This window comes from Arctopsyche grandis, chromosome 3 (assembly GCF_051622035.1).
Source record: "Arctopsyche grandis isolate Sample6627 chromosome 3, ASM5162203v2, whole genome shotgun sequence".
NCBI classification, from domain to species: Eukaryota; Metazoa; Arthropoda; class Insecta; order Trichoptera; family Hydropsychidae; genus Arctopsyche; species Arctopsyche grandis.
This window is the reverse complement of record NC_135357.1, coordinates 7,058,303-7,085,922: the sequence shown is the minus strand read 5'-3', so window position 1 is coordinate 7,085,922 and position 27,620 is coordinate 7,058,303. Positions and strand designations below refer to the sequence as shown.

Sequence of the window (27,620 nt, the reverse complement as noted above, 5' to 3'; positions counted from 1 at the left end):
CGAATCGAAACGACTATTATAGTACGATGAGCGTTATCGCAATTACAAAGATACACAGACACACAAACACACATCCACACAGAATAGCGATATTATATAAGCATATATGTATATATAAAAGATTATATAAATTAGCTTAGTTTAATGTTGAACAATTAAACGAGGAAAAGCTATATTGTATTACATGATTTGTCAATTAATAAAATAAACAGTAATCCATTATGTCATTTTAAAACCACTTTATTGTCTATTATGTACATACATACAAGTATATAATGCATATGTTTAGAAATGAACAAATTATATTGTAATAAGTGTAAAATATCCCACATGAGTTACTTTATGTTTCTGTAAAATGCCATTTCAATAGTATTTTTTTATTATTATTATTTATTTTTTATATAAAAATTTATTTAGAAAATTTTATTTGAGACAAATACATAGTTTATTGCTAAAATTATTGATATTCATATTTTCTAATTAGAAATTAATATAAAAATTGACCAGTCTAAATATTTGGAAATTTCTCGATATAAAAAAAAAAACTACAATCCATTCAATGGCGTCGTCCACACACAAGGTATGATATTTACGATATTTTCCATAACCAATTCCTAAATAGCAACCACAGGTTGCAATATGGGAACTGGATATGGAAAATATCGTGTGTGTGGACGACGCCAATGAGTAATAATTTTAATACATATACATTAAAGTTTGAGCAACTGTATCGACAATATATTAAATTATTAGCTGAGCCCGGCATACGTTGCAGCGCCACAATAACGCATGCAGTTCCCGTTCCCGTTCCCATTCCCGTTCCCATTCCCGTTCCCGTTCCCGTTCCTGTTCCCGTTCCCGTTCCCGTTCCCGTTCCCGTTCCCGTTCCCGTTCCCGTTCCCGTTCCCGTTCCCGTTCGCGAAGCGAAAGCTTTTGAAATTATTACGTTGCAATGACAGTCATACCCATTTTTCCCGTTTCCGTTCTTGGGCGATTTTTTTTTTCACAGTAATCTTCCCAGACATGCATACAACAAATCCTGAAAGTTCCATCGTAATCGGTTCAGTGGCTTAGGAGCCAATACGAGACACACACAGACATTCAATTTTATATATATAATAGATTGTTATTATAATATGCAAACTAATTAAACTACTTACTGATACGATTGATATACAACTACCGACATTATATTTAACGTAAGCTTATTTAAAAATCATTTTAATGGTGAACGTACGATATCTCTTAAAAAGGTAAAAGCGTAACTGACAAATCCGAAGTTGAAGCTTTTCAATGTGAATAAATTACCTAGTACGAATTTTAACAACGTCATGGTAAGAACAGCGCTTGCGAAATAGTGAATCAACCACATTCTGCAACAAAATATATAATAAAATTAAGCATAAAAAAAAAAAAAATATATATATATATATATATATATATATATATATATATATATATATATATATATATATTAATAATGTTTAATCATTTCTCAAATCGACTCACCTTCCTAAATGTTTTCTAGCTTTGGGTAGATCTGAATCGTCTTCTTTGAGTATGTATCGTTTGACTCCTCTGACATAGCTTTCCAAATAAGCTGACCACTCAATTTTCGTTGTATCAACGTTGAATAGCTTTTTGTCCGAGTCGCTGAGCATGGATTGCATCTTTGTCAAATTGTCGCTGGCAAAAGTCCATTCGTTGTGAAAAAAATATGATAGTGTCTTGACTGCTGTCTGAATCTGTTGCTGAACTTTCACCATACTCACTCTACAAATATAATTTGATTAAAAGACAAATATACATATCTTCAAATTATTTATTAAATAAAACATAACGTATAAAACTGAATATGTCATTTAATGTATTAGAATGGTCATCTTTATGAATCTGGCAAAGGTCAATGGGCAAATAGTATGGAAGAAAAACCCACGGCGGACAGAAATGAAATTGTGAGGATATATAGATAAATGTCTCTAGTTTATCATGGTAAGGGTCGCTTTCTTGTGGGTTGTGGGAATATTGAAAAACGAGCGAAAAAATATTGCAACGAGCGAGACGCGACCCTATACCTGCGTGTGAGAGAGAGGGAGCGAACGTATACCTGCCGGGTACGTACATCAACATCACGCGGGACGTACATCAACTCGCCAAATCCTTTACTTAATAAAGTTTTGTAAGCGTCGAAGGGTAGCTAACCGTGGAGAAGAAACCAAAACAAACCCGGAAGAAAAAAAAAACTGAGTATGGCTGCTTTAGTAGCTATTTAACAGAACGACAACTTATATTTAATAGTAGTATTCGATCTTTTGAATAAATATATTTTTGGTTCAAACTTTGTTCTCCCATGGATTCTAAATAAAATAACCATATATAATGTTAAGTGAATTTATACTCTTTCATTTTATATCATTTTCATTCATGTCCGCGACCGGGTCGGATTGCGCCCAATGACCTTTTGAGCGATCAACGGAAAAAGATGAATGTTTATATAATATAGTTGCGTGGACGTGAAGAGGGGGCTTCCAGAATCGGAGAGAAAGACGCAGGAGGCTTGTAGAAGGTGTTTATTCGTGTGCTCTCGTCGGCGCTCCAGGTCGGAATGAATTCCAGGCTGAGAGCGCCCCATATTTATACCCGTTGGGCACAACAAACATACATACATACACATGTAAACTATTGGTTGATGAGTGGGGCGATCCCATTGGTCGTTACATACGGCTTATTCATTCGGCGAGGACATTTTGGCGCGAACGAGAGATCAGGTGATTAGCGCTCGTAAGCCATCGGTCCACGAGCGCCACCCACCTAATCTCTACGTTACAATATTATATGTAAATGTTAAATAACATTAAAACCAATCAAATGACAAAATAGTCTATTTTATATTTTTAAATTAAAATATGCATAACACTATAAACTACTTATAAAAATATATATGTATACAATTTAAAGTCAATATATAAATTTAACCCCAGCGTCACCCAAGTCAATGTTATTCAATAATGGATACTATTCAATTGATTATATCGACTGTTTCTAGTCAAAAGTCTTATAATAAATATGCAATTGATACTTTTCCAGAACGCACAATTCAGATGGAATAATTTTGTGAACATATATAGAACATTGTATGATTCCTTATAATATTTTATAAATTGTATTCAAATACACTTACGGTGGCTTCTTTCCAAAGAGGTAGTACGAGTAGTCAATTAAATATGCAGGGAACAATTCAAACAATCCATGGCAAATTGTATTCACTATCCTTAGTTTCAAAAAAATATACATTATTATTTAAATGTAAAATTGGGGCTATTCAAAATTGTATAGACAAACTCACTTGCTAGACTTGAATGATCCTCCTGGATACCAGATAACATTATTGAATGGATACTTCCGGAGATATTTAAGAATTGCCTTTTCAATCTCACCCCAAGTGATCGGATTCAACACACCAGTCGACACATGATAGACAGTCAATGGGGAATTTCTGTAATTCATACAAATTTAAATTTAAAACACATTTCATTCGAGATATCAACAATCAGAATTGACTTATAAAGTACTTCTTTTTTGCCGTACTCCATGCTGACACAATCATAGCATTGATGCAAATATCGACTGGGATGATATCTCCACGGAGACCTGCCGGACAGTACAGAGTCCTGAGGATGCCTTTTCCACCCCCCGTTATAACACCCGTCGGACCGTTGAGATTGTCGACCCACCCGGGCAACGGAGACTGCCAAGCTGCTGTCACTGCAAAACGTATGTATTATAAGAACCGCTGATTCATCAGAATAATAATGTAATGATGATAGAAGTATTTTACCTATGGTGGGTCTTATTATGACAACGGGCAGATCTCCACATTCGTTTACCAACATATTTTCAGCCATCGCTTTAGTGAACGTGTAAGTATTGGGACGCTCTCCTATTATCCTAAATTATATAAAATACACTTTAAACATGGGAAATAAAGAGTATGTTTATTAAAAAGTGACATTAATTCACCTCGGTGTCAATTCTTTGAGAATGTCGTTATCGAGACATTCCATATATTTGATGGTTTTTGTGATGTCTTTTGGTGGTGGATAAATCTTCTCTTCTATGTAGCTCAAATTGCAATTACAATATGCAGTGCTTACATGTACCATTGCCTAAAATAAACAAAAGGGTCTAATTATAATACTCGAATGAATCAAAAAATATATATATCTTGACCAGTAAGATGTTTCTTACATCTAACTTTGTCATTTTTTTACATAGTTCTATAATCCAACGTGTTCCCATCATGTTCATGGCTACACTTAAATTAATGGCTTCATCGAATTTGACAGTAGCTGCCGAATGGAACACCACTGACACATTATTGCACAGAAGCTGTTGATCTTCTTTGGATATGCCGAGTTCCGGCTCCACTATGTCACCCGATACCACTACAAGTTTGTCCAAACGTTGTGGATAGTATTTTTTCAAATAGTCAAATATCTACAATAGTTTAATATGAATAAATATCTTACTAATGTGTATTAAGACAAATTCTAAGCAATGAAAAACTCACGGGTGTCTGTTTCAATTGTTCGAGTCGCTTCTCCGGTGAAACCTCTTTTTTGGATCGCATCAGTAGATATATCTTGTTTATTCCTGGACAAGAATTTAAAAGTTTCTCCACGAGAACCTGAATATATTTTAAAAAAGCATATTTATTATAATTTTACTATAAGCCTTTTCTATAAATTTTAAATATTTTTCTATGTATTCTTATTTATGTATTTTTTTAGCAATATATTTAATCTTGATCCTTCATCTAATTTTACTTTTTACCTTCTAATTTACTATCTGTAAAAGTATATTTATCAAGCACCATTATCGAGTAATAAAATTATCATAACAATTTATATTATAGGAGCCAAAAGGTTTCTTTAATATATTTTCGCAATCACTGATATTCATACACTTTCAGCTGTGTGTTCAAACCAGGGTTGCCAGACGTCCCTATTTAAGCGGGACTGTCCCGAGTCCCGCATTGCCTCTGAAAATCCCGACTGACATATATAAAAATGTATGTATATATAAATTGTAAATTTCAAAAGTAACAAATTTCAATCCATTAAAGTCTTGTCCTTAAACCAAACATGAAAATCGAATTTTTTGTTCAATTGAAGAATTAACAAAATTATTTGCAATGTTAACCGTCTACACGAAGATATCTGTTTATTAAACAATTCTTACTGTAGGAAACGAGAAAAAAACAATGTATGAGAAATGGATAATATTTTTTAAAGATCATTCCGCTTGCAATAATTTGTGTAAAATTGCGGCCCACATCTCTATGTTTAGTCTAATGAGTGTAATATTTATATATTTAGTCTAATGAGTGTAACCTGGAGAAAGGAGAGAAATAAATTAATATTTGAAAGCTGAATTAATGCAATTGTAATTACTTAAGAAAATTTTTATCAATCAAAGCTGACGAACATATTTTGAAACAAGCTAAAAGCTAGGAAAAAGCTTTTAATAAAACTGTTTTGATTGTATAAATTTTTGCATTTAAACCAAAATGTAATTTCTGTAATTGTATCTAATATATGTATTTTAATAACTGTGATTTCTGTGGATCATTAAGTTTCTATTTTTTATATGTTCTCATCTACATATATATAGGTGCATATGTAGGTATGTACTTATTTACATACATTATAATTTAATTAAAAATATTTTTTTCTTAATTTCTTCATTAATTCTAAAACTTCTTTTTTTTATTTTTTAATCGTCTGAAATAGTGAATGTCCCGATCTATGATTTTGGAAATCTGACAACCCTGATCAAACTCACTTTCAATTTATTTTCATGCATTTAGACTGAGACTATTTATACAAATTCATATGTTTGAGAATTGACTAAAAAGCTAACTTTTCCCATGAATCCTGTCGCTCCTGTGATGAATATCGATCTGTTGTCATACCAGCGCGAGACGTTAGACACTTCATTGACGGCTAAACCAGTAGCCTTGTTGTCTGCCATTGTCTACCACCTGAAAGCAAATGTAGTCATAAATGGAAAATCCAAGTTCCTTAGATTTACGTCGGACAAATTTATCGGTAGTATACATATGTACAGTCCCAGGACAGAATATTACGCCACCCGATTGAACCGCGTTCGCGCCCATTTGTAACGGTTATAACTTATAAATAATTCACAATAAGATCTTTTGGGCTAGTTTTTTTTGTAAGCTCATCCTTATTTGCTACTCTATTCACCAACAAAAAAATAATACAACATTATCCTTAAAAATGTCTACAAAAAAAAAAGTGAAATGATAGAAATGAGTTTGCTCCTGAATTACGTAAAGCACAAACGAGCGTTTCTGCGAAGATTTTTTATTATTTCGTTATCAACACCGTGATTTTTTCTTTTGCTGCAGCTTTACTATATTTTTAGGGTAAGTTGGTGATTAATTTGTAAAAAAATTACTTTCATTTATGTTTTAAATTGCTTGTAAGTCTTAAATAGATTTTTTTTCTAAAAAAAAATCTATTAAAAAAACTAGCCCAAAAGATCTTATTATGAATTATTTATAACCGTTACAAATGGGCGCGAACGCGGTTCAATCGGGTGGCGTAATATTCTGTCCTGGGACTGTTTATATGTATATATGGATGTATGTAATGTATGTGTATGTGTACGTGTATATGTATATGTGTATGTATGTATATGTGAATATATATATATGTGTAGGTATGTATGTATGTATATGTATATATGTGTATTTCTATATTTACGTATGTATGTGTATTTGTGTATACGTGTAAGTATTTGTACATACATATATGTTTATATAATTGTCTTTGGCCAGGAAGGCGCATTGGGTTTACCTGTTAGGCCTTCTTGGTGTAAATTAAATAAAAAAATAAAAATAAAATAAATAAAATATGTATTTATGCAGATATCGGTGGATGGTTGAACCAGGTTGACCCAACCCAACCATTAAGTAATAGTTAGACAATTTTTGTTTTAAATGTGCATTAGAAAGCAGTTGGTTCAGTGGGAAAACTGGTTTTGTTTAGTTTACTCGGTGGGTGTGCAGCAGCTATCATAGGTCGGAAGCGGGACGCTGGTGCATTTCCCTTTCTAAAAACGCACAAGACGCTTCATGCAAAACAATTTTCGCACTTTTCTCATTCAGTCTGTACCCCCCCCCCCTCCCCCGCCTGCCTCCCTTTATCCGTCACCACTTTAAAGAAAGTTATGTTATGTCATTTAAGAATCACACGGTTGGAAAGTTACTATTTCCTGATTATAAATCTAGCGCTTTTCTGGAAAGGAAACCTTCCAAATTTCACAGAACACGATCAAATTTAGCGCTTGGTGGTGGTGAAAAACGACTTGGGTGGTTCCTCTGAGATCTAAACCGAAATCAGACTACTTTCATTTCGAAATCAGACTTCTCGAAACTAGATAGAAATTCATTGGTACTATCCTCGCTAATTAATGACCCAATGTTAATGCTTTAGAAAGCGAAATTGAGTTTTGCCACACTGGATTCGAAAACGTTGAAACGGAGAATTACAAACCGTGTCACAATAGATATTCAAATCAAGTTTAAAAGGACTGTACACCCGAAACCTTAATTTTGTTGCCGTTCCTTTCTTCGATATATATAATGAGTGAATGTATGTATATATTGAGTGAATGCGACAATATATATCAATATATATATTGAGTGAATGCGACAGTTGCGCTTCGACCAGATAAAACGTATTTTAAATTGACAAAATCAAGGATTCGTATTCTCCTATTTTCTCCTCCGAAACTAGACCAATTTTTAAAAAAAAATAATCATCGGTATAAGAAAGATGTTTTCTGTGCAACTATTTTCTGTGGGACTCTTTTCGTGGGTGTAAAAAAGAGACGATTTTATTGATGTTTGGCGGCTTCTAGCTCCTATAAAAAATAACTAATCAAAAAAAATAAAACAATAGATGCAACCCAATGGTAGATATCCATAACATATTAAAAAATAATTTCTCTAGTGCCTTAATTGAGGAAGGGAGAAGTCGAATACGTTTGTATGGACAAGGCGCTGATGTCCTAAGGTTCCACCGGTCTACGAGAGTTTGTTCGAAAAGGTCAAAAAAGCACTTGGCGGGTTCAGTTGTTCGGTCACTTAACAGTTCAACAAAAGATTACAGGTGAATACTCAATGACTATCAGTGAACAATGGAAAATTCTCAGAAGCGATGCAGAATTATGCACATTTTATTAACTGCGAGGGAAATCCCGGATCCATATCAAACCCCAAAGTTTAATTCTGTTCACGTGCGTAGGACAAGTTGGATGCGTCACATAACTTGCATTGTCGTTAGTAATACATCAGAATCAAACCTTTAGATAAGCCAAGCGATCCCTTCACCAGCTCGGAATGAAATATTGAATTCTTCACTTGGTATGCGGGTACGCGGTAGATCATTATCGTAAAAGTGTAGCTTTTAAAGCACTTAAAATAACAGGAGAGGAATTAAACCCAAAAATAAGTACAAACGTACATAAGTATATTGAAAATATACGTCTGGTAAAGAAAAATACCAAGTATATTGGGATAGTTCGTTGGCAGTAGGAACAAGTAATGTCAATTGAAAAGGTGCCATAACGAGTTACAGAATTACGTATGGTGTGCATTATCTTGGATCTTCTCGTTTATGGTACCTATATTATGTACATTAGCATGTCCAAACTGTTTTCATTAGACTTTATTTATTACTACTGTATCAATGGTGAAGGCAAGGAAACGAAAAGTGAGTAGGTGTGGCACTAATGAGGACGATAACATCGAAGAAAAACTTTCTTGTTTTTAATAATGTAAATATCGAAACTTTACTCCATGATTAGTTTTATGTACTTATTTCATAATAATAATTATTATTTATTATATACATATACATATACCAAGAAGGCCTAACAGGTAAACCCCAATGCGCCTTCCTGGCCAATTACAAACAATGCAGCATTTTTATTACACAAGTCGCTGAATTACGAGACTTTTAACTTGTTGTACATTAATCATACTCAAATAGTGGTGACATAGTAGGTCGGAAGGTTTTTGACCAGTTTGAATCGAGGACCGTTTCAATGAAATAAGAAACGATCGACCTGGAGTCACAAATATCCAAGTCTGACCAGCAGCATTACAGATATACTCGGAATAAATTATTTTCAATTGAGGTCAACTCACGGGATCGAACCCGGCGCCTCTCGGTGCTAGGAAAAAGCTCAACCACCGAGCCATGCTGCTGGCTATACAGTACTACTACTAAAAATACATATATTAGTGTGTATTCCATATTTGGACGATCTACAAATATTGACTTCTTTGTTTTAAAGTTAAAAATAAAAACTGAGAACATTTTGTGCTCTCTTATTCACTAATAACTTATAACTAAAGGACGGACACTCGTTAGAGCAATGGCAAATAACAATACATGTTCCAACAGTGCTGAATGCAGGAGGGCAAAAAAATGTTTTGTATGAAGTTCCAAAAGCAGATTTTCCTAATTACCCTCCGCTATCTACTGATAATATAAAATACTAAAACTATACAAGACAATGTAGCGCTTTCCCATTATTTTATAAAAAAAACATAGATGCATTAAAAAACTGAAAGCCTCCTCTCCCTTTTCATCTTCTCCAGAAAAATGTGATCAAAATGAGAAATTTTCATATACATACATATCAGTGGCGTGCGGTGAAATTCTCTCTCTTTTTGTAGTATAGCCTTACTTAGTGTGCACGGGCAGGATACAAGAGGAACAATCTGTTCCTCTTGTATCCTGCTCGCGCACATTAAGTAAGGCTGTATGACAAAAAGAGAGAGAATTTTACCGCACGCCACTGATACATACATATGTATGTATGTATGTGCATATATATACCAATGCCATCACTATAAGTCGACACTATGGCTAACTGCTTACATATATGTATGTATATGGCAGCCGAAAAGTCCATCATACTAACGAGAACTTGAATACTAAATATTCCGTATTCGCGATTTTCATGGCAAAAATTGTTTTTTGGGCGATCGCAATATGACTAATAATCCAATTACCATTATTTATATTATAAATGTCCCACATTTTTATAATTCAATTGAGTGCAAATGTTCGGTAACTTTTACAAAAATTTCATCTAAACTATTTTATCGAAACTCCCTAAAATCATTATCGAACCCCTGAATTAATAACGATGATCTATAAATATCCCGTTCTTTCTGCTGAAGTGCAGTGTTAACCTTATTCCATTTAGCAAGTATGCGATTCCAAAGATTTAAAAATTCAAGAAACTTATTGTACATTTGAAAGTAATGGTTTCGCAAGTGAATGTGAATTGGCAAAATTATGATGTTTAAAACTGAAAGTACATATGTACATACATATGTCCTCATATTGATCGTCAACTGCTTCCACTGCTTTCGATTTTGAACACCATCTCGTATCCAAAAGTTTTTACAAGCTAATTATGATGAACGATTTTTCCCATCTATGCATTTAATAGGCGATGAAAAAAAAAATTAAAAAGTGTTTGTAAGGTGCCGAAAATTTCGTTTGATCGGTCAATTTCTCAGAACTCAAAAGTATTAAAAGTAAAACATGCATAAAGCTCCCTCGAACATTTATAGTATGCATAACATGCATTACACTCCCTCGAAGTATGTACACAATTGAAACATAATATGTACGAACATACATGCAGTATGTATGTACATATGTATATACTATATACAAATGGATATTTCAAAAACACATCGAATTCTTCTTAAATTTTATATTATTTATTAAAAAAATAAAAATAAAATAGGCGAGGGGAGCCTTCGGCGCCCCTCGCATCGAGTACCCTTGGCACTCGCCCATTTGCAATAGCCTCGCTACGGCACTGGTCGTGTCTACAACAATTCCGTCGTTTCATTCCTACTGCCCCCTATATGGTAATTTCATTCATTTCGCCCCTTTGATGAATTAGTAAATTCTAACAGGAGACGATCGACCTGGATTTGATAAATAACCAGATCTTACCAACAGCGATAGACGTACTCGCAATCATTTCTTGCCGAGATTTGAACCCCTGAATAGAAACTAACCTTAGAAACTTATACTTCGGTTAGATCAAATTGTCATATATGTATATAATATCGCTATTATGTGTGTCTGTGTAAGATAACGCTCGCCGTACTATAATAATCATTTCGATTCGACATACATATGTACGTCACAGCTAAAACAATGCCAACAAAACGTACGAATATAATAACAAAAGAATAAAATTTTATATACTGTTTGCTATCAATGTTATAAAATTTATTTAATTGATTTATTTTTTCTATTGGTGTTTTATATCGTTTATATGTAGGTAGGTAGGTAGTTTATACCTTTTTTTCACATTAAACAATTAAATATAAATATTAAATTAAATATATTTAAAATATATTTGAAAAAAATTCGACCGCGTGCGAATTGAACACAGAACTGACCATAGATCTATAATACATAGATCCGCCCTCACGCTTTATACTGGTATCCCTTTTGGCGCATGCAAAATGGCGCATGCACACTTTCTCTCAGTAGGTAGTTAGCTTCTAAGTAGGAAAGGTCGATTGCGGAGATCTGGCCGTTAGATATGCGGAGATCTTGTCGTCACTAACTGAGGGGTGCGGGGGATTTAACTAGCGGGGAAGTTGGAAAAAAAAGGTTTTTTCCCTACGACGCAGCGGTCGGCGTTTTTTTCACTTCCACGCTAGTTAAACCCCCCGCACCCCTCAGTTAGTGACGACAAAATCTCCGCATATCTAACGACAAGATCTCCGACCAAAATCACGCGTCAGGGCCCATCTATGTGTATTATATATCTATGGAACTGACACATTTATTTAGTTTTTTTTATTATTATTTAATAACTTAATATGCCAACACCCATGCGATCAGAGAAATGTTGTATTAATAGAAGTGGCTTTAAACGTCATATTGTTGTCAAGTGACGATTGTCCACAGACAATCCTAAATAATTCTAGCATCAGTCGTATTTGATGCTTGGTGCTCGACGTATGTCCGATAAAAACTTCTCTGTTTGTTTATATTACTCGCAAGATGGGCAAGCATCGGTAAAAATTGCATAATGCATTCAAAAACACACAATAAACAACATGGGATACATTTTTATAAGTAAATTGATCCGATTGTATTCCTTTCGTTGTAGCATATTTATAGAGACGTACCGCGTAATATTGACAACAATTATTTATTCGTAAGGGCCCTTCTATTATTATTACATTTCTCAGCATGCGATGATATTTCATCGGGTACAACACTAGCTATGATATAATCGCGCATTATAAAAATACCTTTCATGTGTGAATGGATCTATACAATTACATACTGACTTTTATTTTCAAAAAAAAAATAAAACAAACGAATTATTTATCAATCATAAATCTACATCCGTATATGACACATCAACGTCTCAATCGCTCAAATAGCTAATTTTGCACGATGGTTTATCTTTGATCCTAAACACGTACTTACTTTTAACCGCGACAGTTTGACAACACTGTCACGTCCGCGAGCCGTTTCAAGGGTGACATATTTAGTAATACGAATATCTTCGGCCTTGGTTCACATATGGACAGTTGCACGAATTAACGTGCCCCAACGCCCAATCTTAATTATTTACTTGTCGAATTAATTAATCTCAAGCCCCCGTCAAAATTAATACAAAATAATCAAAGGCTTCACGGACGCGTGATGCGTGAACGTGACATGGAGACGAGACGTTGGCATGATGACGTCACAGGATTAATATAATATTTGTTTGAGTTTTGATTCATCGGCTTAAAAATGGAGGGCAATCAATCTATCACACTGCGATAATTAAAACTGATGTTTTCATATGACTAACAAGAATGCACACTACATAAATTTTAGGCTTTAGTAGCACCGCTGATTTTATTGCATCGATAAAACTATTGATTGGTTAAATTATAGCTGTTATTCATTGACGGTAAAAGCTGCTCCTAAGCGAAAATTGTTATTCAGAGATGATTTGATACACACAATTTATGTACTTGTTACTATGTAGTGGACATACTCGAACTTACCCAGCGTTGCCCAATCAAAAATTACTTACATATGTCTCTTTAGGTTCCCGGAAAGATGCACTAAATTGCACTGAATTGTAGCGCAGTTTCGAGAAGTCATAATTTTCAAAGGCGCTCAAAAAGAACTTACGTAATAGTATTCTACAAAAAAAGGTTAGCACCCTCGAATAACGGTTCGGTGATTACTAGTCAAATGTGAACTGGTCACAGGACAACCGGTCTGTGTTTTAGTGTTCTCGTGAACACTAAAACTGTTCACGAGAAAACTGGTCACACCCTAAAACTGGTCACGAGAAAACTGGTCACACCCTAAAATCGGTCGACCGATTGCAGGGTGTGACCAGTTTTAGTGTGACGGGTGATCACGTGTGACCGATCTAGAGCGACCGGTTGTCCTGTGACTGGTTTAAATATGACTAGTAGTCCGTTTACCCGGATAACACACAAATACCCCTTGACGCTTTTTTGTGGAATTCTATTGCGTTAGTTCTCCGTGAGCATCTTTGAAAGTTTGGATATCTCTAAAGTGCAACTATCTGGAGTGCAGTATTCCGTTCACCGTCTCTCTAAGTATTTATATATTTATTTATATATATTTTAGCTATCAAGCTAATTTAAAAAAAAAAAATACATCTTAATTATTATACTTAACTCTAAAATTTATAATTAACTTATATGTACTGTCCCTCACAGAGGTGTCTCTTCGCACCTCGCAGGAATGCATCCATGTTTTTAGCAGACCTGACGCACTCAGGGAGGGCATTATACATGAGCACACCCCTGTGAAAAACACCCCCAGCCGTCTTATTCTTTCTTACTCTACTTACAACTAGTTTGTCCTTATTTCTAGTATAAAAACTATGTTTATCTCTATTCCTTATTATATAATCATCAAAATACTTAGGTAATAACTTATGATCTAACTTATAAACAAAAGACAATGTACTAATATTTAGACTAATTCTAATACTCATCCATCCTAATTCATCTAACATACTTCCAATACTCTTAAATCTACTCACATTCAAAATAGCTCGAATAGCTTTATTCTGTATTTTTTGCATTTTTTCTAAATCTTGGCCACTAAACAAATTAAGCACAGTGGCACAATAAACCACATGTGGCAAGACAATTGAATTAAACACTAAAATTTTACTTTTTTTACTTAAAATATTTCTTAATCTACATAATACACCAACTTTTCTAGCCATTTTTTTTATTATATAGTCAGCGTGCATTTTAAAATTTAGTCCTGAATCTATGTATACACCTAAGTATTTTATATTTTCAACTTTTTCAATTAACTTATCATCAATTCTAATTTCATTCAATATATTTTTATTTTTACCATTCAACCACATCATTTTTGTTTTATTCACATTCAACTTTAATTTATTTTCACACAACCAGTCATTCACATAATTTAATTCTATATTTAAAATCTCAGACATTACATCAACATTCTTTCCAATTATATATATCAATGTATCATCTGCAAACAAATGTATTTTACACATCTTAATTACCTTAACAATATCGTTTATATATAATATAAATAATAAGGGTCCCAATTTGGACCCTTGCGGCACTCCATGAGGTGTTACAAATTCAGAGGATAACACCTTATCAATTTTTACTCTTTGCCTTCTATTATTTAAGTATGATTGAAGCCTGTATATGTGAAATATATGATTGAAGTATGTATATGTGAAAATTTAATTTTGTTTTGTAAAATTTATATTTGTTTTTCTGTTATGTAAATCTACGGTTTCAATTCAAAACTACCACATTTGATACATACATAAGTGAATATTTATCAAAAATGTTGAAAGAAGACGTTATAATTATAATAAGTGACCAGTCTATAGGTAGAATAATTTAAAGATAAAAAAAACTGTTATCGATTACAAGAGAATAAGGGTGAAATCACACAGAAAGGAACGCAGCACATGGTTTTTTTTAGATACTTTTAAAAATGCGAAAAAAATGTGGTATGCCTTGCTCATATTCATGACACGCCCAGCACATACCGTCCCAAAATCACCCCTTGGAGTGCTTTCGTTAAAATTTTATCCTTGTATTTATCCTTGCTTGTCAGTGATCGATAACGGTGTATCCCATATTTGAAGAAAAAGCGGGGAGCCAAGCACACTACGTGCCGTTCTTCCCCGTGTGATTTTGCCCTAAGAGCAGCATTGTGAGTATGCAGGGTTCCCACTATTGACAAGGAAGAGAGTTCGGTCAATTGACAGTTGGATCGAGAACGAACTTATATTTATGCGTCATAAAATTGACATAAATTAACAATCAAACTTGTGACAATATAAGTGACCTTAATCATCACAAGAAAATTGTACAAAATTGCTGTTTAGAAATTAATGTTTTGGTTGCATATGTACGTTGGTCAATAATTTACAGGAAGTTGCATTTGTCAGCGTTGATTCATTTGACAAAAATATTTGATACAATAATATATTAATTATTATTCAAGTGCATTTTTCTTGCAATCGAATGTTTTACCATATTATATTGCAGGCATGTGTTGGCTGCTATGATGGATTATTATGCATACTATTTAAATGCATCTTCACTAATTGTATACATATTAACATTTTTTGGGTATAATTAATAGCGCAACAAAAAATGTGATGAATTGAAGAGTTGGTTAACATTTGACAAGTTGCAAAAAACGTCACAAGATTTTTAACAAGGACAAACAAAGTAAAATAAAAAAAATGTGGAAGTAAACATAGTATCATACCCTGAATTGATTTTGACTTATTTCAAACTCAGCGAGACGAGTTTCTTTGTATAGCTTCAATGGAAAAATAACGTAATTTTTAAAAAGATATCTTTTAATTGTGAGCGCACACACGTCTTAAGTTTTTACTACTTTAAGACACGTTTTCAAACAAACAACGTTTGATTTGACATGTAAAGACCTACATACATATGTCTTTAGATGTCAAATCAAATGTTGTTTGATTTGGCCTTGAGTGCAAGTCTAATACGTTATGCAAAAGTTATTTATTTTTTAAGATAGTAGCGAAGTGTTTCAGCTCTGGCAATAAGCTATTCAAAATAATCAATTACTTTAAAATACGTTTTCAAACAAACAAACAACATTTGATTTGACATATAATTGAAAAACGCTAATTCGACATATTCGTTGTATGACGGTCTGAATTTTCATATTCGTTGTATGAATTTCTGTATGTATACAGCTTTCTGTATTTATACAGCTACCGTGAAATCCGTCTGGTGCAGCTATATGTAGCATCAAATATGAGCCATAATTGGCTTCTGTTCGAATTCCTGAGAAATCAAAGTATGGGTATACCTAAAGGTAAGAAGGTTAACCGATTCAGTCAGACAGAGACGCAATCCAGAAACAAGTGTGAACTTAGCTTCTCTGTTGGCGCTTCTCTCTCGTAAGTCATAGCAATTAACAAATATTAATAAGTAATGAAAAATATTTTTAGGTGACACCACCCCTAGCAACACCACTTTTTTCAGGTTTCAGTTTTTGGTTTATGAGAAGAATTATGAATTATTTTATATCTACGCATATTTACCTACATATTTTTTCGTCGTCACCGCATCGAAAGTCGAGAAATCGAAAATGTTCGTTTACCATGCATACATATAAAGAGCGGGTAGTATATATGTATATGTATATATCAGTGGCGTGCGGTAAAACTCTCTCTCCCCCCGTCGTACATCCTCACTCAATTCGCGTGAGCTGGATACAAGAGGAACAGGCTTTTCCTCCCGTATCCTGCCCGCGCACATTAAGCAAGGCTGTACGACAAAGAGACAAAAGAGAGAGAATTTCACCGCACGCCACTGATATATATTATATATACATAGTACCGTTTACCATGCATACATTCTTTTGGATCTTTCGACTTTGCTTTCCGACATTTGATTTCGATCTTTTGACTTTCGATGCCGTGAACCAGACCCGTTTTTGTGACATTATTATTGAAATCCTTACGGTCTAATATTTTATTGGGTTTTATAACAGGTATTCCCCAATTCGTCGTTATGGTCAAAAATTTAAATACATATTGAAAATGTATTACATATGTGCTTTAATGGTCTATGTATTTGTCCCTAATTTTTTCAATCGGAAGTTTTAAAAATAAATGCATACGTAGTACTTTAATAAGAAACTAATAATACAATTATTTAAACGCTAAATGATTATCTTCCGTAAACAAATGATAAATAATAATTTCATTATTATTTGAAATATTCAAATAATATTTAGCTTCCGCATCAGCCAATCAGCGATCGATTCGCGCGATTCAGCCAATCGAACGCCGATCGCGCGACTGCTGAAAACCGAACAAAATGGCCGATCGTCCCAAATCTATTGCATCGCGGAAAATGTCATCGCGGGATGCATTTCTGGTTGTGCATATCATATCGGTCAGTCGCATTCTCGTCACACGCGTTGTGACGACACTTGGCCACTACTGCATTGCCATCACGCACTCTATCAATTATAACACACCGCATTTCCTAAGTACACAGACCTCATCTGCATGTTTCGCAAAAGCGCATCGCGACCCATTTGTCTTTTCGATTCGAAGGCCGCCGCCACGAAAGAGTTACGCTATGAAGACACACAAGACTGACTGATGAACGAACATATCTTTTGTTTTGTCAATATGTCAATTATTTCTCATTATTGTGTGGTGCGTTGTTTTGATCCATGGCAAAAGTGTTTTCGAGTTGAACTTTGCACAATTGTATCATTACTTTTCGCCATGTTTGGAAATATAATCAAGCTAAAGCTATTTACCGTATATTTAAACGTTTTTTCAAACGTGTGTGGAATTAGAAAAAAAGCATGATGATTTTAAAAAATATTCTATGCCTCCAACCACTTGATTTATATCGACAAAAATTACGGAAATTAAGTTCAATTGAGAATAGTTTCATTTATTTACTATTTAATAAACGCTTTATTCCAGTTCAATAAGGTCAAATATGATTGATTTTGACTGATTAACTAGAATTCAAATTTTCTATTTTGCCATAAACTCCCATACAATTCACAACAGTTATGTATTTGTAAGACGGAAGTGGTCTTTTCAGAAAATCGTCATGTTTTCATGATCCCGTCGTTATTTTGATTATAAAAAAATGAACAAACACACTATTTAAAATCGATTTGTAGTAAGTTTTCCATTAAGTCCATCGTGAAAAATCGAAAATTCGTATTTTTCGCTCCGGCCTAATGTACATACAAACAAAGTAATGAAATTGTTTAAATGCGAATGAGTCAGAAACATTTATGAAACTGCATCCTCAATTACACACATTTAAAAATGCATTGACAAACTGACTGATTGGTTCATTAGAATAATCGCTTATGTTCTGGAAAGACATGAATATTTAGTAAATATAAATATTTAGTAAGAAATTCAAACACGTATACGAATACATACTCAAAACCATAAAAAACTCATCCCGAATTCTTATCTTGTACACACTTAGAGAGGTCAACACAATGGTGTCCCACAAAACTAGCCCACAAATCGCATATAGCGGTTGTTTCAATTTTTATTCTAGTGTAGAATCCATCCAAAATGCACAGATACCCTTCAGAGATTCGAAAGAAACACCCGAAGGAATAAAATCAGCGTTTCTTAGAACGACCATCGTCCAAACATTAATGCTAAATTACACTCGGGCACATCCGGCGACGCATTATTCAAATTAAATAGTCTCAAAACGAACACATGTTCCAACAATCGATCACGTATGCAGGTACCTACCCAGTATCAAAAAATCAAAAGGATTATTTAACCATATTGACGATTTCTGAAAGATCGAAAGCGTCACACTACCACACCATCGTAATACTGGTTAACTAGTTTTAACAGCGATTACAAAACTCTCACCGACAATTTGTCTTCTTCTTCTTCTTATTATTATGGCACTATTGAAATGTATCACGGTATGTTTTCAGATGCACTTTTCACTTTTCAGAACGACACATGTGTAAGTCACTGATTGGATGGATTTTCAGCAAGGAGACGCTTGAGACACTTTGACTATGGTGTTTGGGTACGAGTGATGGTATGGCACTGATTCGATGTCTTCAGGAGGAGAGTTGGAACCACAGTGCCGTGGACAACGATCGTCGTTGGCAAATAAAGCCTCGCAAGCACGAGTGCACGTTCTTGAGTGCTTGTTTGCGCGCACGTGCACGTGCACTCCAATGCAGCTTTGAGGAGGGGAGAGCGCAACATGTTTCCTCTTCGAATTTGAAATTTTGTCGGATTATAATTTATATATAAGTTCCAGAAGTAGACCAAAACAAGGTCACCTAGAGGAACCTGGAAAAGGCGTTAGAATCCCGAAACAAAGTTTGGATAAGGAAAAAAGAAGAAAATGACGATTGGCACAATCCCATTCAAAATTTAATCTAATATTAATTAGTTTTACCCAGCAATGCCGAAAATACATACATATACATACATGTAGTTAGAAAAAAGATCATTCAAAGTGCTCCGACCTCTACCAAAATACATCTTCGGTCAAAGTCAGGATACAATGAGATTGTCTACCAAATTTGGGAGTTCTAACTTTGGACATACATATGTACATATGTATGTAGGTACATACAAATATATGTTTTTTCACAGTTTTTTATACATTTTATGAGTAGAGAAAAAATATTTTTTCGATTTTCTCTCAAGATTCAAGTATTGCTCTTTTCATTCTGCTATTGAGGAAATAAACTAAGATAATTCTTCTTATAAAAAAACCAAAATTGAACATTGAAACATTAAAAAGTGCATAAGAATATGTATTTTGAAGGTCAGAAAAATAAATGTAATACAATAGATTTTCTTTCATATAGAATTATCTTTTCATAAACAAGTTGTATGGAAATCAATCAAATACAACAAATAGAATAAACGTGCTCTTACCAGTCGCACCTTCACCTTACATGCCACAGTATCATTGATTCGAATTGTTCCCTAAAATATGCATACATAGGTGCATTCAGGGCCGGCTCAAGGAGGCAGCAGACTAGGAACGTGCCTAGGGAAGCCACGAAGCGCCCTCGTGTTTTGTATTTGATTATGAAATTAAAAAAAAGTTGGCTTTCTTTTGCCTTGAACTAAACATCCTTTATTTAACCTAATTTTTCTACACTGAGTATAAAATATTATAATTTACGAAGAACGCAGGAAGTCGACTGTCAAATATCAACGATTTGTGAATAAAACTTGTCAAAACTTGTTACTAGGAATTATATTATAATAAAATACTTCTGAAACGTGGCATTTAACGAAATATTGGAAGTATTGAATAATAATCGATTCTTCCATATCGATTTAAATCGATATAGAAGAATTTATTACAAATTTTGTAATATAAACCGCTTAAATATGACTAATATAATAGTAAACATTTTATTAAATTTATTTGAATATTCATTTGTTTTTTTATTAATTTTAACATCACGAATTTTACCACCCAAACCTTACATACATATATACAAAGTCCCTATCGAAATTACATATTAGATGTACTACGTAAGTAGATATTATTACGTAAATACTAGAGTAAAGTAAAGTACTAGATATTATTACGCAAATATTATATTATATTTGTAAAAGTTTAAAATTAAAAATAAAATGGATTGACAGATAGTTTCTAAATTTAATTTTATATATTTATTATTAAAATATGTTCCACAATATAATTCTTTTTGCAAATTTAATTTTATTAATTTTCAATAATATTATACATTGAACATAAAATGTACCTATTATCAAAAAATGTTTTTTATGTTTTCTTAACATAGTTTCCTTCGACATGTAACTTTTATAAAATTAAATGTTTAAAAGCAATCCTAGGGGCGCCACACACCCTAAGGCCGGACCTGAGTACATACATAAATGTTTATTCAATAACAAAATTTATTCACCAAATTTTGACGCAAGCGATATTGGAGTAAATCATATAAACAATGCGTCATTGTTTTTATTTAAACTAATTATTATTAGTACATTCGTTTATTATTGGTATGTATGTATATAAAATCATTTTCTACTTTAAAACACAAATTTTGTTTTTATTTTCCCATTTGATGAAATAAATCGTACTGAAAAGTCGTAAACTTCCTGCACATGTCTTAACGAGATCACAATGTCATAAAATTTTGTATAATAAAATAGAAATATTAAATTGTATTTTATATTATTATATTATATATGTAGAAGTTACATATCAATTAATCTTCACGTGACGCAACAGAGTCAATGAAATCTCTACACGTGTAAATTATATTACATACATACATATGTACATTTGAGTACATACATATGTATATAATAGCGAATAGTATTGTGATATGCTCGAATTTCAATCAAATGAAGAGGAAACCGCCATTTCCACGATGGGTCGTTAATTTTCCCATTCAAAACTATACGCAGGTCTATCGCTTTGACACGTTAAGAACAGACATATGTACGTTCGTACTTCCTAATTAATATTTATTCATCCTGTACGACCATATAGTCAAGGTCCATTGGCACGTCATCGCCAGACGCGAAAATCCACGCCGAGTTTGGCATGTACGATAATTTGTCGAGTTACGTCGATTAGTAGTTGGTCGGGTATCTCCTGGTATTAAGAGGCTGAAACAAAATGGCCGACAAAGAAAATTCAGACGTGTTAATTGAAAAGCGTAAACAAAGAACGAGGACGAAAGCGGTTCGAATTTTTGTTGTGTATGTATAATAAAGCTCGGTCAGAACTCAGAACTGATGTAACGTGATAATTGTAATTCAGACGCGGTGCAATTAATTCAAGCTACGAATTCGTATGTTAATTTGGGTAACCCAGTTCGGTGGCCAAAGGTGTGTCCCTGTCAAGGTTCCAAGGCCTTAAAACACTCGTTTTAAATTGTTTTGATGCTCAAAATGTCTCAATGCAACAATCGTGGATGTTGACAGTAAAATCTACAATAACTGGAACTAATTTCAATGAAAATTATGTAGGGTAGAAACACTGGCGGATCAAAGGGGGGGGGGGGCATAAGATAATAATAAAAATAACTTTTTTATTCCAGACGATAGGGAGAATAGTGCAATCTCCATCGTCCATATAAATAATAATATATAAATGACATACCTATACCAAAAAACTGTCACAAAGCCCTATATGCAGATGATTCCACTTGCTTCACAAGTAGTAAAAAACCAGACACCATTCTTAAAAATCTTGAATTTGCAATTAAAGCAATGACGGAACACTTCACTAAGTGGAAAATTCAAATTAATCAAACCAAAACAGACGCCATATTCTTTAGTGTTAGAAAGCAGAAGCCGAGTTCAGATCTGAAAATACCCTCTGGAGGAAGTTTGAAATGGCAGTCAGTAATAAAATATTTAGGAGTAACGTTCGATAAAAGAATGAGATGGGCCTCACATTGAGGGAGCGAAATGCAAGGCGATGCGGGGTATATCCTCAATATACCCAATATTTAATCGCCGTAGTTCTTTATCAACTCAAAATAAAATAAAATTATATCGCGCGTTCATATTAACATTATTAACCTATGCTTCACCTGTATGGAATAACGCCTCGAATACTAAACTTTCCAAGCTCCAAGTAATACAAAATAAATCCTTAAAAATAATTTATTAAACACCCATATATACTAAATTGAAAAAACTGCATGCCATATATGTATAATATTCCGTTTGTTGCAGACATTACTAACAAACAAACCAGTAGATTATATGACATAATCACTAATAACTAGTGAGCGGACCCAAAGCGCGCCGTTCATTGTTCGCCAAGGTTCGTCGAACCTTTTTTTTGCACTCTAGTTTTGTAAATAGAGCCAAACCGCTCCGATTCCTGGAAAAAGCACGCTCCCTATCCTACCTCTACTAATAACCATACTAACACACTTGTGAAGAGTCTCGGTGATTACAACAAAATGTCTATACTCTTCAGGTATGTGTCTGTACTCTTCGTAATAATAAAAAGCATTTAAAAATCAAAATATAAATAATATATACATAATAAATACAATAGAATTGAATAATAATAAAAAATAATTATATACGTAAATAATAATAATACATAATAATAGTACTAAGAATTATTTATTAATTAATCAATCAATTTAATGTCTATATAAGGCGGACAAAGGAGTTATTCCATCCATCGAACATATGTAAATGCAATGAAGAGTGCAAATAAGAAGACGCAGCTAACGATTATATCAAAATATTATATGAATAAAAAGAAGTACCAAAATTATCGGGGTTTTTATTAGTAAATTATTATAAATTATTACATATATATTGTTACGTACGCCGCGGATTGAGCGAATTGCACTTATACCAACGGATATCTGTTATCGGATTAACTAAATGCATACACTTACTTCCAAAGATTATATCTGGACTCTAAGTGCATTTAGGCTAAACAATGACCGTTATTAGTTATTTCTCAGAATCGGTACGGGAAGACCCAATGTCTTGGAAATACATATCCGAATACGTGACTATACAACAGGTAAACAGATTAGGCGTCCTGAGAGATCTACCCTTTATAAGGCGGTACGTAGGCGATATCATGTAATTCTGGACTTAGCCGTGACACTGCGTGTATCTCCTTAATCATCAATAAATGCTGTGAAACGACTGTTGGCCTTTTACTTGGATCCTCCACCCACCCCTACGCAACAATATTATAAGAATTTTTGACCCAATTTTAAACATGATTTATTTTTGAAATAATAATCTAACAATCCCAGAAGAACAATTGACCTATTTTTTATTGACTTTTTTATTATTATTTGTAAATATTTTGTTATATTGAAATCAACCAATTTAATAATTTTATTATGTAACTAGTGGTTTTACCCGACTTCTTCGGTATTTGTAATATAAACCGCTTAAACATAGATAATCTAATAGTAAACACTTTATTAAATTTATTTAAATAGTTTTATTTTGCTTAAATTTATTTGAATATTCATTTGTTTTTTTATTAAATTTAACGTCACGGATTCTACGAACCAAACATGCAAACATGCAAAGTCTCTTTCGAAATAATATATGTTATACTATTGTTATTTTTATATATAATATATGAAATAATATTGTTTTTTTATTAAATTTAACGTCACGGATTCTACGAACCAAACATGTAAACATGCAAACGTGCAAACATGCAAAGTCTCTTTCGAAATAATATATCAGATTAATGTCTATAAATCAGATTACATTATAAATTGCATTTGCATTGAATTTTAATTGAAATTCAAAGGTTGTATTAAAAAATAATTCCTCAGAAATCATTAATTCTTCGACAAAAACAATGTTCATTTGTTTAAGAAAATTTATTTTCAAGCCCTCATTGAAATTCAAATTGTTTTCTTACCTTTTTATTGAATATGATAAATAAAATATATCCGTTAAATTTTTACAAAAATAAATGCGATTTAATCTAGAAATCATATTTAAACTTGAAATACAAAGATGTTACAAACAGTGTATAATCCAGACGTGTATCATAGATGTATTCAGTGGCGGACTGGCCATACAAGCGTACATGCCCGATGGCATGTGGGCCCCACTATCCGTTAGAAAATATGGGCCCTCAGTAAAATTAAATAACTTTTTAATTTAACTATTTCACGTGTGTAATAGTTTGGGTATTTCAACAAAACAAATTTCTTACGATATACACAAACAACTAATGCCTGCTTTAACAGCCCAAGGATCGGTTAACTTTTTTTATTAGGCTCGAAATGTAAGTTTCAACATTTGCGTGGGCCCTTTTACCGGGCCCATTTCCAACCTCAATATTATGCATATACCAATACCTATGTAACAACTACCTACTGAAATAAAAATGGGAATAAACAAATTTCCCTGAATAATATAAACTGAATTGCTTAAAACAATTTTGATAGGACGATTCATCATCAACCAGCGATTTAAATTTACTTCATACATACTTTCAAAATAACATTTGATTATACTTCGACGATATAGTAAGATTTAAATACACAATTTTAAACAGTTTCCGAATATTAAATCTATTCCTAATCTAGACAAATCCATGTATATAGAAACATAGGATAGGGGCCCCCTCCCCAAAATCCTGATTTTCGATTAACATTAATTGAAAATATTATGCATTTTTTGTTTTCAGGGACGTAATTTGGGGGGGCACTCGCCCCCCTAAATTAAGGAATAGTGTGAATTTAGAAAATATTATGGATTTAATGATTATTGAGATACTATGGATCTATGAATGCTGCGTTTATTTCTTATGTACATATGTTACTTTTGGGTAACTAATAAAATAATCGCTGCTATGTGCTTTGAAAAAAAAAGATTTTATTATTTTGAAGCAAGTATATTTTGGTTTTTAAGTGGTATGCCATTAGTAACATTCTTAGAAATTGTTCATCCCATGGAGCGAATCGTTAGAAAGGTCCCCTTTACTTTATTTTGTCTCAAAAACAGATGTGTATCGTTTATTTTTCCGAATGTTCGTATATTTTTGGATATAGTGATACATTTTGATGGTCGATTTTTGTTAACCATGTGAAGATTTTTGGAAAAAAATTTTCGCCTGCGGCGCTTTTTTGACTTTTTACATAATATTTTTTTATAATTATTTTTTCAAAAATAAGCTTAACTTTTTCATATTTTATATTTTCCATTTTTATTCCGATATAAAAAAGATTTTTTGAAATAAAATTCAATTTGACCAATCTTTGCCTGCCCCCCCAAGAAAAAGCTGAAATGACGTCCCTGATTGTTTGCTACCGAAAGTAAAAGCCGCTTTTATGCCGCATTCTTTTATGATGCATTCTATGACAAGGATTAAAACGAAATATACAATGTAATTTATGGATCTATTTTGCTTTTGCCATTTTTCTTGTACCTAAATTTGTTTATTCCCATTTTTGAAAATTTTATTTATTTTTTGCCCTTGATTTTTAGCGTGATGGAAAGAAGAAAATTTTGTTATATGGGGGGGGGGGGACAAATTTTTTTAACCCTGGGTAGGGGCCCCCTTTGACTCCTGGCATGCACTGATTTCAGTCCCAGTCCGCCACTGGATGTATTTATACATTGATGACTATAATATAGAAATTCAAGTGTTAAGTGTGTTGCCACATTTTTGCAAGTTCATATAAAAAATAAATAATGTTTTGTTCATTTTTATTTACTTGAAAAATTCTTTCGCAGGTGTTTGTAATAATACTAACAAGTGTTTACAAATGGCACTTCGTTTCAATAATATTTTTTCCTATTTACTTATAGCTATTGATTATTTATTATTATAAATTCAAATTTATAATACATAAATACAATACAATATGTACAACTATTTTTTTAATATTCGCACTAAATATTTATCTCAAATTTTACGTAGACATAATTGTGATTTTTAGCACACATTTAATTCAAATACATTTGTCGTTATATTTTTTTTAAATATAACGCACAATAACGATATCTTTTACAATCAATTCAATTCAGAATTTTCGGTTTCGTTATGAAAGATTATATGTATAATATGTAGTCGGTTGATGTTCCGCATAGAAGTTTTCAAAGGTCGCATGTTGTGTATAGCAAGTGATAAATCAAAACATACATACAAATGTACATATTTCAAGCAGATAAAAGTACTTGTGTATTATCAAAATGTCCTAAGAACCTGCCAGGTTAAAAACATCAATCACTTCAAACGAAGACGATCTTTATACGAAGTTGAGGAAAAGGTGTAGTGTGTTTTTCTCGAAGTATATTTCTGTTGACTACTAATTATTTGTGTTTTTTTATAATATATTCTACTCTACAGAATGTACTTTTATAAGAAAAAAATGTTTTTTCCTTTAACTTTGAAATGATCTTTGGATATTTGAGCTGAAAAAACTTTATAGTTAAACAATTTTGTTGATATAAACCGTGGTAGATAATTTGGAACTATACCTTGCGTTCAAGTCTCTAAGATTCTCACTTATCCAATATTTAATTTCGAAAGAGACTTTTTATGTATGTATGTATGTATGTTTGTTTGTTTGGGTCGTAGATTCCGTGACGTTAAATTTAATAAAAAAACAAATGAATATTCAAATAAATTTAAATAAAATAAAACCATTCAAATAAATGTAATAAAATTTTTACTACTATGTATGTAGATTGGTCATGTTTAGATACCCGTATTTTGGGCATCTATTTTTGTCAATTTTAGCATTTTCATTTTGCATTTTAGCTTTTTAGCAATTTGGCATCTATTTTTATGAAGAGTTTAATTTTAAATAATAAAAAACTTCGATGAATTTTGATAAAATTTATATAACATATTTACAATTTAAAGACAACACAACCATTAAAAAATAATAGAAAAATTCAAAAATGTTTTGAAATTAAAATAACAATGAAAATAACCT

At 32.8% G+C, this 27,620-nt stretch overlaps 1 protein-coding gene across 1 annotated transcript; it reads right to left on the bottom strand.

Annotated features, from left to right (window-relative positions):
* Positions 1 to 1,004: 1,004 nt before the first annotated feature.
* Positions 1,005 to 19,356, bottom strand: LOC143909276 (putative fatty acyl-CoA reductase CG5065). Its single transcript, XM_077427185.1, has 11 exons — positions 19,069 to 19,356; positions 5,923 to 6,043; positions 4,571 to 4,687; positions 4,249 to 4,497; positions 4,021 to 4,166; positions 3,839 to 3,948; positions 3,573 to 3,765; positions 3,347 to 3,496; positions 3,182 to 3,271; positions 1,510 to 1,773; positions 1,005 to 1,373 (listed from the first exon to the last, which is right to left on the bottom strand). Exons 2-11 carry the CDS (start codon positions 6,031 to 6,033, stop codon positions 1,217 to 1,219), a joined length of 1,587 nt encoding a protein of 528 aa, XP_077283311.1. The 5' UTR covers positions 6,034 to 6,043; positions 19,069 to 19,356; the 3' UTR covers positions 1,005 to 1,216.
* Positions 19,357 to 27,620: the final 8,264 nt, after the last annotated feature.